We start from the raw sequence: 12502 nt of genomic DNA, 5'->3' as shown, positions 1-12502 counted from the left end.
TTGCTCTGTTTGATGAAGCAATTTTAATGGTTGAACAAACATGCCAGATGCCAGCAATTTACTGTTTTATGTAACAATCAGGATGCATTAATCTATCAATAGAACTTTATTTAAGAGTTAAGATTTTTTAAGATTCTTTAAGATTTGTTAACTTCATTACTCTTATTTCATGTTTTGAGTTTGTTGGAATGAATATTTTGTAAACAATCTTCATTCTGAATCAACATTTTCCACAAATTCAAAGAATAATAAACAGCAAAAATGCTGTTAGTGGAGGAGCTATTAATAATGTCCTCATTCAGAAATTTGCTTACCGTAACTCATTCACTCCCAGCCATTTTCACTGAAGCAATCCGGCTGTTTTACTGGATTTTGACTGATTTTGCAAGGCCCACAGAATTCTATTGCTATAAAAACATAGAATCTACCAAAAGAAAGCTAAGAGTCCCTTCTTTCATCAGGAAATAAAATATATGTCTATCCGTTTCCATTTTGCAGCAATTAGCATTAGAATATAGCTAAGTTTCATCATTATTCACAAATCTGCTTTGTGAATTGTGGGGAAACAGCTTGTTTTCATCATGGCACTGGTTGATCTCTTATACTCTGATGCCACCTGCTGGTCATTTTTCTAATTGCTACCATTTTCCACCCATTCTCTGCAGTTGTGAGGCTGCATCAAAGCTTTTGTGCTCTAACATAAAAAAACGTATAAATATGTCTTTGGAACAATACATTTAAAATAGAACGTATTCATACGTTTTTGGGAGCAAATGAGTTAATGACCACACTACAGCGATGAGTCTGTTTTGCAGACTTGCTACATTTGGCCTTTATCTGTAATCATAATTGAGCCTCCACAGGCCCTTGACAACGTAAAATTAATCTGCATGAGAAACTTTGCACAAAGATGAACGTTATGGTAGATTGTTGTCCTTTAAAATGCCTTAAGATAACAACGGCGACCCGTCCCGTTGCAGGTGATCCACGCAGTTCGGTGAACGAGGCCAGCAGTCTGCTGGGAGGCTCCCCGAGGCACCCGTGCGGACGCAAGGGTTCCCCCTACCACACGGGGCAGCTGCACCCCGCCGTCCGAGTGGCCGACCTGCTCCAGCACATCAACCAGATGAAGACGGCTGAGGGCTACGGCTTCAAACAGGAATATGAGGTGAGCTGTTGCGCGCACCCTCGCCGGTAATTCCACGTTGTCACCTTACGTCTGGCCATGTCAAATGCTAAGCTCTGTGACAAAGGAAGCTTTACAACTAAATAAGTCTGTGGAATCTTGAAATGTAAATTCCACTGCATAGGTGTAATTTATACTTTTGTATAAATAAGGCCAGTGCAAATGGGAAAAAAGTGATTTAGATTACTTCTTTCTTAGTGACGGAACATTTGAAAAATTTGAACTCTTAATATTATGGCTAGACAGGTTTTTTTTTTCTTCAGCATTTACATAAGTGTAATACATCAATGCACCCAAAGCTCACATAATGAAAAAGTATGAATAGTGGTACCATTTAATGGATTGACAGAGAGCTGTGCAGCACCTATAGAAACATAATCATTGTTCAAGTGCACGTAATTTAGTATAGCAATCCAAGGTCACTGCCAATCTGTTTTTCTAAAGCTTCTTTTTCGAAAGCCACTTAGCGAAACTGAATCATATATTTTTTTTTCAGCGTTATAATAGATGCCATGCATGAATAGATCCGAGCTGCTTTGTATGATTGAGAAAATAGTGACAGTGTTGTTATTAATGATGGCCACTGCCTTTTATAATTGGAATGTGAGTGAATGACGATTAGGATCAAACCAACAATACTGCGAGAACATCATGTACACATGAGGAAAATGTTAAAAGAAGAATAAAGTTGTACACAATAAAATAGAGTATTAAGAGAAGAGAGAAGAAAGTGACCGTGGCCTCAGTGGCGGAGAGAGACTGTATCCTGCTGCGTTATGTGAGGACAAAGAAGTTTGGAAACAGATATAAAAAAAAATAAAATACAAAGTAACGATAAAGAGCGGGGCTGGATTCAGGTGACATCAAAGAAAACCTGACTAAGAACCTGGATGCAGAGAAACCTCAATTGAGAGAGCAAGGCTAGATGCGTGGACGCAGCCTCAAACACATGGAAGACCAGCTTGCATGGAAGAAACCCTAACATGCTGAGAGAAAATCTCGGCTAAGTATTGACAAAAGTGTCATTCAGTAACTCTCGCTAGGGAAATGCACAATTCTGTATGACAAAATAAAGGCCTATATGATAAAATAAGAGTGACTTGACAAAACAAAATACCTAATACCGGAGCACAGCAAGTTGCAACTGCCTGACAATTGACATCTTCATCATAATGGACATAGTAACTGCATAAGACTAGACAAACTAAGAGTGGCTAATTCATCAAGATCAAATATATTCATCATAACGGACATAATAACTGCATAAGACTAGCCAAACAAAATTGCTAATACATCAAGATCAAACATTATCATCGTAAGGAACATAGTAACTGTATAGCAACTGATAGCATCAACATCATAAGGGACATAATAACTGCCTAAGACTAGACAAAATAAGAGCGGCTAATTCATCAAGATCAAACATATTCATCATAACTGACATAATAACTGCATAAGACTAGACAAACTAAGAGTGGCTCATTCATCAAGATCAAATATATTCATCATAACGGACATAATAACTGCATAAGACTAGACAAACAAAATGGCTAATATATCAAGATCAAACATCATAAGGGTCATAGTAACTGTATAACAATGTATAGCATCAACATCATAAGGGACATAGTTACTGCATAAGACTAGACAAACTAAGAGTGGCTAATTCATCACGATCAAACATTCATCATCAGGGACATAGTAACTGCATGAGACTAGACAAACTAATAATGGCTAATACATCAAGATCAAACATCATTTTAAGTAATATAGTAACTGCTAAAGACTAGAAAAACTAATAATAATGGCTAATGCATCAGTATCAAACATCATCATAAGGGACTGCATAGCAACTGATACACAATGATGACCCCATGGCCCAACCCAAAACAATGTCATAACGCCGCACCTTAACCTCGTCATGACTGAGAACTCATGAAGCAGTTCCAGATGAGACCGTGTGACATGCGTCATTCTTGTCACTTGAGACTCCAAAGGGAAATTGGCCTCTAATAGCAACACATTGTCCTCTCCACATTTTGTGTTACCAAGCATGGAGTCCATGGAGTAATCAACACATCCAAAAGAGAGACCACTGTGGCTCGTTCCAGCCCAAGAGATTCATGCGTGATTTTCACATCCCGCAAAAAAAAAAACGGCTGCCTTGGCAAACGTGTTTGACGTTAATGGTGAGCAGAGAGTTGGGCAAAGCCATCAGTCGTCCTCTGACATCATTCACGAGCCCTTTGCGCAGCCCGCTGAAATTAATTAGCGGTGTTAAAAGGCATGTGGATCACACCGAGGTTGAAGGTATGAATAAATCATTCGCGTATGCGTCAAAAGACGAACTCGTGTCGCAAGGCAAGACTGATGAGGTGAAACGTCTCAGGAGGCGTTCGGTCCTCTGTTAGCAGATCGTAGGCAAGAAAACGAGAAGACTGACTTTTCTTCTGTATATTCAACATTTGCATGAATACCACTTGATGAATCTTGGTTTTGATATGATGCACAGTCCAAGGTCTTGTGTCACTTCGTACTTTCTAGCCCATTAGACTTGTTAGCGCACTTAGAGAGAAATATGTGCCGTTGAAATGTGAGTTTTTTGTTTTGTTTTTTTACCCACTCAACACTAATGGAGTAGAGTGGTTAGGTTAGCACTTTGGAATCTGCCTTTGAATAATCTTGTTGAATGCTTTCAACTTAGTTTGCTCTACATGGCGGTTCTGTTCACTTCGGGTTGGTATTTTATTCCTTTTCCATCGCAAACATCCCCAAAATTGTGTGTCATGTCTTTCAATACGTTTTCACTGGAGTGCAGGCGTCAGCAGTGCGCTTTGCTAAACAACGAGCTAGCTTTCAACAAACTGCTGTCAGTTGATTGGTCAACAGCAGGCACAGGAACAGTCAGGCGCCGTAATTGACTTGCGATCAGTTCAGTTTGAATCCTGCCTGTCACCCAAAGTCAGCCGGGATTGGCTTCAGCTTCTCCGTGACCCAGAACGGCATCCGAAATGGAAGCTGGATAGAGGGATGTTCTTCTGACAGCAAAAGACTGACAGTGCTTCTTAATCGCCATGCCGGTGCTGTGAATAGCAAAGCTAATCTGGATCACATGAGCTGGTTCCCAGTGATTATGTAACTCAATTTTTATTCACGAGTGATAGAATAATCTTGGATTTACACGTACACCTTCAAGATCTAATAAGATCCAACACGTGACGTGAGCTTTATCAAAATGTCTGGGGAATGTAAAGCCAATTAGCCATGTGATTTTTAACGAGAACAATCTTGAATTTTCCAAACCAGTATTGAAACCTAAAATGAATACAAAATAAGGTCAGAGGTCTTTAAAACTCACAATTTTACAATATGTTTTTAATGGCTAGTAGTGGCTGCCTTCAGTCTAGTTGTAAGATTCAGGAGGGCTGTGCAATTTCAATTAACTCATTCGCTCCCAGCCATTTTCACAGAAGCAATCCCGTTCGCCCGGCTGTTTTACTGAATTTTGACTGATTTTGCAAGGCCCACAGAATATTGTGTTCTATTGCTGTAAAAGCATGGAACCTATCAAAAGAAAGATTAAAGTTTCTTCTTTCTTCAGGAAAAGAAAGTATGTTTCTGTCTGTTTCCGTTTTGCAGCAATTAGCATTAGAAGAGAGCTAAGTTTCATCAGTTTTCACAAATCTATTTAAAATTGTAAGTAATTGAGCTTTTTTTCTACATGGCCCTGGTTGATCTCCTTTGCTCTGTTGCCACCTACTGGCCGTTTGTGTAATAACTACCATTTCTGCAACCGTTAAAGCCTTCTGTATGCTCTAGCATTAAAAAAAACAAACAGAAAAAACGTATAAATACGTCTTTGGGACACTTAAAACATAAAAAAAAAACGGATTTACACATTATTGGGAGCAAACACAGTAATGTAGCCATTTTATAAAATTTATAAAGGTTTGCACATTGAGAATGTTGGTGGGCCCTCAGAACATTAAGGGGAGAAAATGTAAATGCCTCGATGAGAAAAGTGTATAAACTGTGTTGTGAGCTGTTTTAGAGCCTTAAAACATTTATAATAAATGTAAAACATAAAGCTAATTACTTCACGGATTTCATTTATTGTGGGTATTTTTTGGAACCTAAAACAAAACTAAACGAGGGAACACGTTTTAGTTTTTTCAATTTATACATTGGCACCTTTTTAAAATTTTAAAATAACTAATTTAATAAATTTGTTTCATCCAAAAGAAACTTGCATAATTATATAGTTTCAAAGAATTGACGTTTGTCTTAATATTTTCTCCTTTTTTAAGTTTAAACATTTTCTTGTACCAAATAATAAATGATCGTCCAACTGCACATTGCACAAGCTGCACTCCAACTTCATTTTGTCAAAAATAAATAAATAAGTACATATATAAATACACAAATACATAAATATTATAATATATATATATATATATATATATATATATATATATATATATATATATATATATATATATATATATATATATTATCATAAATTCAGTTTGTTTCAAAAGGAAATTACATAATTATAGTGTTTCTGTTTATTTTTAATTGGTCTTAATATTTTTAAATGCTTAAACATTTTCTTGTTTTGTACCAAAAAATTGTAATTTTAATTATTGCCAAAATAATCGTGATTATTCTTTTTTCCATAATCGAGCAGCCCTCAGGACACATTTTGAAGGGCCGTGATCGCTGTGTACTTTCCTCCTATTGAATCAATTTTTGGCTGAGTGGTGAGATCACACCCTGCAAGAAAGTCCACCGCTGTCATCCAAAACCTGTTGCATCGATTAAAAAAAAAAAAAAAAGAGCAAACATCTTTTGTCTCTGCATGCTTCTTGGTGTCCCTCTCCCACCCCCACCCTGGAACTAAGCTTGTAGACTCATTAAACTGTCCCTCATGGGAAAAACAATCCTGTGGAAACAAAATCAATATACACTTCTTTGCTGGAGTGTGTTTTGATGGAGTGTCTCTCAAACCAAGGAAATTGATGAGGACTATCATATTACACTGCCCTAGCGGGTGTAAGCCGTTTATTTCCCTCAGGAACACCTGTGTTCTGTAAAAAACAGCGATCAATAATTTACAGTGAGTTGTAAGGGAGCTCTTACGTCTGCCACTTGCTGTCACTGCATTATTTTCGACGTCCACTCCACAACAGCGTGGATTTTGCTGGGGAACCCCAAACTTTGATTACAGCAGTTGGCCTCGCCGTGCTGAGGTCAGGGAGGATGATGAACTCACCGAGTAAAAGTGCACTTGCAGCAAAGGTTACCGCTGAATCACAACAGTCTAATTTGGAAAAAGCGCAACGTAGAACTTTCAAAGGTAGGATTATCTTTTAAAACAAAACACGGCACCGTGGAGCGCACTCGCGCAGGTAAAGGTATCCTGAAAAAGCCTAATTTGGGAAGCCTCCGACTGTTATTTGACTGGTGCTTTACTGCTTTCATCTCATTTTGCTCGTTTTAATTGATCCTCTTAACCAACCCACACCACTGATCCCTGCCAGTGAGGCTTTCTAATCAATCTTCCACAGGTTTGTATTGCTTTGCTTGCCTTCAATATTGCACACGCGTTCCCCTTTGTTTTTCCTCTCCCTGCTCCACTCTTGACGTCTGAGGAGTGATGAGAGCAGAGAAACAAAGAGCTCCGAGGTCTGGCATCAAAATTTAAGAGGAAAGGAGAAAAACAGTCGCGATATATACAATGTAAAGAGTTAGGCGGTAAAGAGGAGGCAGGATTGAAGGAGAGGCGGCACATGGTAGAAGTGAGGAGGAGGGTGTAATCCTATGCAGGATTTGGCTGGTTCTTGGCTCTCTTGTGGGGAGAACTGCATTGTAATCCCCCTGCTCAGCATGCAGACTTTGGCAGAGTTTCATCGAATTTCCCCAGTGGCTGAAAACCACAGGGGGGTATGCCAGTCTTGAAATATGCATGCGTGTTTGTGTGCAGACATCCGAGGGGGCTATTTGTAGAACTAATTTCGGCCCCCACAGTGGACCCTCCAAAGAAGTTTTGCGTGACTTGCGAGAGGACTTGGAACCATTTTTGAATTAACAGCGTTGGTTATGGTTTTATTTAAGTGCAAAGATCCTCCTGTTTTCCTTCTCTTTTTGCTTATTCATGTGTCGCAGAGAGCGTAGGTAGTAAGCCATGCATGCTAATTGTTGTGCTGTGGCTTTGAGCAGACAAACACACCATGTGGCCTTAATGCAACCCACAAAAGATGTTTGAAAGGCTTTGAACCCCGTGCATGCTTGTTGCACATCAATGTGGAATAATTGGACCAAATGAGCTGTTGTTGCGGTTTCTGTGATTGGATAATCACCGTTTGGTGGAGGGTTCTAACAAATACCCACTTTATCAACTAGGTTAGAATGATCAAAATTGGCAGTGGGTTATTTGAACAAAACTTGCATTCGGATAACTTTACTATATTTTTATAGATCATTTTATCTACGTGGGTTGAATTGACGGCACGGTCTCAGGAAAATGCACTATATAAATACAGGATTTTTAGCCATGAACTCCTTCTCAATCTTCACCTCTGGGCTTCTGTTAATATGTGGTGGTGATTTTTTCCTAAACCCCCACGCCCCAGCCTGTATTTTGCCATTTTCTGTTTGTTTTGTCAACAGCGGGACGTTTCTGTGGACAGACAGTTGTTTACCCCTCCAGCCAATCACAGAGCGGGGGGGGTGGCGGGGGGGCGTGTCGCAGACGGGGCAGGCGAATCTGTCGGCTGCATGACGTCACTCCCGCGGCAACTTGACAGCACGCACTGCTTTTTTTTCATGTGTGAGTGAGTGAGTGAGTGAGTGAGTGAGTGAGTGAGTGAGTGAGTGAGTGAGTGAGTGAAAAAAAAATCCGTGCGTGCTGTCAAGGAGTGACGTCATGCAGCCGACAAATTTGACCGGCCCCGTCTGCGACACAACACCCCCCCCCCCCCACCCACCCCCCACCCCCACCCCCCCTGCGATTGGCTGGAGAGGCAAACAACTGTCTGCTGTCCACAGAAATGTCCGGCTATTGACAAAACCAACACAAAATGGCAAAATACAGGCTGGGGCGTGGGGGTTTAGGTAAAAAATCACCACCACACATTAACAGAAGCCCAGAGGTGTAGATTGAGAAGTTCATGGATAAAAATCCTTTATTTATATAGTGCATTTTCCTGAGTGAAAACAGAAGACCATGCCTTTAAACACCAACAAAATAAGCCTATAGTAAACGGTTAGCAAAAGCGATTAGCATTAGCACGCTACTGATTACCATTTAAGGTAAACAAACACTAGCTACCATTTAGTTCACACATACATCATATATAGGCCTACATTACACATGTAATAGTGTCGTAAAAGTCACTTACAGATGATGCTTCAACAATAGTACATAACTAAACGACTGTTAGCTACAATGAGCTCAACAACTTCCTGTCCACTGCGTACGTCTGCAAAAAAGGTCCGTGTGGAAACATGGCAGATATTTTCAGTTGACCTATTTTCAAAGTCGTTTTGTTTTGTTTTTTTCCAGCCCTAACTTGAATAGACATCACAGTACTCATGTCTTCATCCTTCCGTTTAAATATATTAAATTATTAATAACATACATATTAATGTCATGCTTATGTACCTCATGACCTGCAATTTTGGATCTAAATCTTGTCTCCTCACAATTCTTTTTTTTTTAATCTCTTCAGCGCACTCGTGCTTGCCGACTTGAGGCAGGCGCATCTATCAAAATGCGATGCTGAGAAAACAAATGAAGTAACACTTTGTTTTGCCTGTGAGTGCACTGCACTATTGTGTGGAACCGATGACAGTAACTTCTACTGAGTTCACCTTTACAAGAAAATCTGTAGAAACACATTTGCATTAAATGAAGTTGCACATTGTAATACAAGGTATTTTTTTGTGAGCTCAAGAGTATGTGAAATTGGCAGCCTCTTGACACCCAAAGGTCTCGAAATCGACGAGCGGTGAGGCACGATGCTCTCGGCTTTGTTCTATTTAATTTCATAGCGTGCGTGTAGCAACAAACCTCTCCATAAAATCCAATGCTTCTTGAGCTAAGCCTCCATTGTGTGTCACAGTGGTACTGGCTTAAACAAAAATGTGCCCTATTTTCATTCGAGACTATTTGAGAGGTTAATGGAGAGGGTTCCTAAAGTATGCATTACATTATTTATTTACTTTTTTTTTTCTGTTCTCTACATAGAGCTTCTTCGACGGCTGGGACTGCACAAAGAAGAAAGACAAAACCAAAGGGAGACACGATACTTTATTGGGATGTAAGTCGCCTAGTAAAAACACACAATCTAACACACCTGTCATACTTCAATGCGCTTCTGTTCTGTTGTCTTTAACTGTGTCAGATGATCGCCACAGAGTCAAGCTCAACCCTCTCTTGGGAGACCCCAATTCCGACTATATCAACGCCAACTACATCGACGTAAGTTTGATTCTCTTTGTCTTTTTTTTCCCTGCAGTGTCCAGCCAGGCCTTCACTCTCTCCGTCCTGTATGCCAATCAAGTCAGCTGGCCCACTTTCATCCAATCAAGCAACCCGCTTAGTTTTGTCACGCTTGTCGGCCGCTGCATAACATTCCCCCGAGCCAGACAAAGTCAGCTATCACTTTTATTGAAACAGGAGAATAAATGCATTTAATACCACGGAGAGGAGATGAACCCGTTTTTGTAGGATGCCGCTAATCCCTCTAAATGAAATCGACTTGATTGATGTTATTCAATCTCGAGTTGGGCGTGGGCGGGGCGGCGTGGCGGAGATTGCGGACCGGGGATGGTTAATGATCCTTTCCATTGTTAACCTTGACTGTTCTCCACACATGAAGTGCCGCAGTAATTCTCACCTGTCATTAATAGGCAAATGGATTCCATGCGTTCTCATCCATACATGTTCCCATTCACTATCGCACCAAGATCACCGGTAGACGGCCGCATGACAACCAGAAAATCAGGCAGCGTTTTCCAAAGTGAAGTTGTCGCAAGCGGCTAAAGATAGAAGAACATGCTTGTCTCTGCTGTGGATTTGTTGAGCTATGTCAAGGGAAGTGTGGCAATCTGATATAGATTCTTTGTCTCACTAGATTTATTTTGCACACCTCGCGCTGGGACTCGATGTGGTGCCTCTGTGTGAAGCTGAGGCGGAGTGATTCCCCTCCCTACACTACCTTGGATGGCTAAAAGCAGAAACGCGTTTCTGTCAAAGCCCGTCTGAAGAATAGATTTGAAAGCACATTTCTTATAAAGATTAACTTGTGAACGCACTTAGGTCTCCTTTGATTGGATTAACCTTTTATGACAAATCAAATCAAGTAACAGCAGTATCTTTCCATTGCAGAGGTTGTTTTTTTTTCCACTTGAAATGATGGCAAGTGGTGAGAAGCTTTCATGGAGTTCATTAGAATGGCACAAAATCAAAATCATGCCTCGTTATGTGCTTAGTTTTTGACTTGGAGGATTATGTAACATTTTAGTGAAAATTGTTACCTGACAAGGACAAGTCAACATACCAAAATTAAAAGCTCGATTCATTTAAAAAAAAAAAAAAAGTAAAAATAAATAAATATAATAAATATATATAAATAAATAATATAATATAATAATAATAATAATAATAATATAATATATAATAATATTAATATAATAATAATATATATAATATATAATAATAATAATAATAATTTAAATGAATACAAATAAAAAATGTTAACTGCAGCTGAGTTTTAAGTTGCAATACCAGTTTTCACCACTAGATGGCAGACTCACAACTGCACTTGTGTATTAGAGAAGATGAGAAAGCGGGTCCTGACGAAAAGCAACACCAAGACCAAATTAGGTCAACAAAATGGTACTTTCAGGTGCAATGGGAAGAAGCATTTCAACGCAAACCTATAAGACGCTATCAACCACGATCGATTTCAACCTAACATCAATATCAGAAGTACACAAACAACAGTGAGCAGAACCGTTGATAGTTGCGTTTGAAGTCGTCAAAAAAAAAAAAATTGTATAATAATGTGACAAATGTATATTTAAAAAAAAAAATGGCCAGATTACACAAAATCCCAAATCGGCGTTTTAATACTTGTGTTCCCATAAACCGGGAATATGTGGGGTCCACTGTACATGCAGTGATTGTTTCACACATTTTATCTAGAAAAGCATTCCTCCATCTAAGCCAACGTTTTCCGTTCAAAACAGAGGCGAGAAGGAGCAAAGTGTTTTTCCCCTCTTTTCATCTTTCCATCATTGAATGCTGCCTGAGCCTTTGCTTGCTACGGTGCGCTTTGCTTGAAGAAGAGGTGCAGAGTTTTGCATACGTTTGACAGCCTGCTGCGTCTGTGGCGGAAGGAAGAGAAGTTCAATGTGCCATGGCTTATGCTATGTTACATTTCATTTCATCCGCAGACAAAAAAAAAAAAGTCCAAGTCTCACTTTGGCTTATCAAACCAATACATTTGACATCAGTGTATCTGAAAATGTAGGGAAATTTCATTTTGTGAGATTTTTATTTTTTTTTATACATGTTATCAGCACTCTATAATTTACACCTTCAAATTGTAAATTATATTTCGTCACGGCTTTTAACTGGCATCTTATTTTCATCACATACACTTACCGGTATATCTTAATTTGGTGTGTTAAAGGGACAATGTGTAGGATTTAGTGCCATCTAGTGGTGAAACTAATAATAGTTATTTTTAAAAACACACTATTAATTTAAATAATATGCAAAAAATATGTATTACATCAATGTATATTTTTTTTAAATATAATCGTAGGTCTAGTTATCGCTAATTATATTACATATGTGGTTCTACGCCCTATAGGAGGATAACATGTTTCCCCACCATCTTTATGCTACGGATACCCAAAGGAGAAGAACTGTGCAAACATAGTTAGCCTCTAGCGGTGCTAGCAGCTAGCTACCCAATGGGTCAACCATCGCTTACCTTCCACAGAGGCCTGCAGGTGGTCATTGCAAAGCCCGGTGATTTGGGCTCCCGCTGCTTTGCTCTTGCTAGCTCTTGTAGCTTCTCTCGCTAGCCGCTCCAGCTAGTTCTTGTTCGCCGCTCTAGCAAGTTCTGGTTAGCCGCTCCAGCAAGTTCTTGTTAGCCACTCTTGTTAGCCGCTAGAGCCAGTTCTTGCTAGCCGCTCTTGTTAGCCACTCCAGTGAGTTCGTCATTCTTTTTTTTCTTTTTTTTACTCTTTTTTTTTTAATTCTTTTTCAGCAAGCAAACAAACAATACAAACTGCATAACG

At 39.4% G+C, this 12502-nt stretch overlaps 1 protein-coding gene across 4 annotated transcripts in view; it reads left to right on the top strand.

Moving 5' to 3' along the window:
* Positions 1-12502, top strand: part of ptprub (protein tyrosine phosphatase receptor type Ub) — a 225356-nt gene that overhangs the window by 175621 nt on the left and 37233 nt on the right. For all 4 annotated transcript variants that reach the window (XM_077526325.1, XM_077526328.1, XM_077526327.1 and 1 more), the window contains 3 exons: positions 981-1168; positions 9435-9507; positions 9592-9668. In XM_077526325.1, the coding sequence (XP_077382451.1) occupies positions 981-1168; positions 9435-9507; positions 9592-9668 (338 nt within the window). The remainder of the gene's footprint in view (positions 1-980; positions 1169-9434; positions 9508-9591; positions 9669-12502) is intronic.

The sequence above is a fragment of the Festucalex cinctus genome, chromosome 7, assembly GCF_051991245.1.
Source record: "Festucalex cinctus isolate MCC-2025b chromosome 7, RoL_Fcin_1.0, whole genome shotgun sequence".
Taxonomy (NCBI): Eukaryota; Metazoa; Chordata; class Actinopteri; order Syngnathiformes; family Syngnathidae; genus Festucalex; species Festucalex cinctus.
Note: the sequence above shows the minus strand (reverse complement) of the source record. Positions and strands in the feature narration are given on the sequence as shown.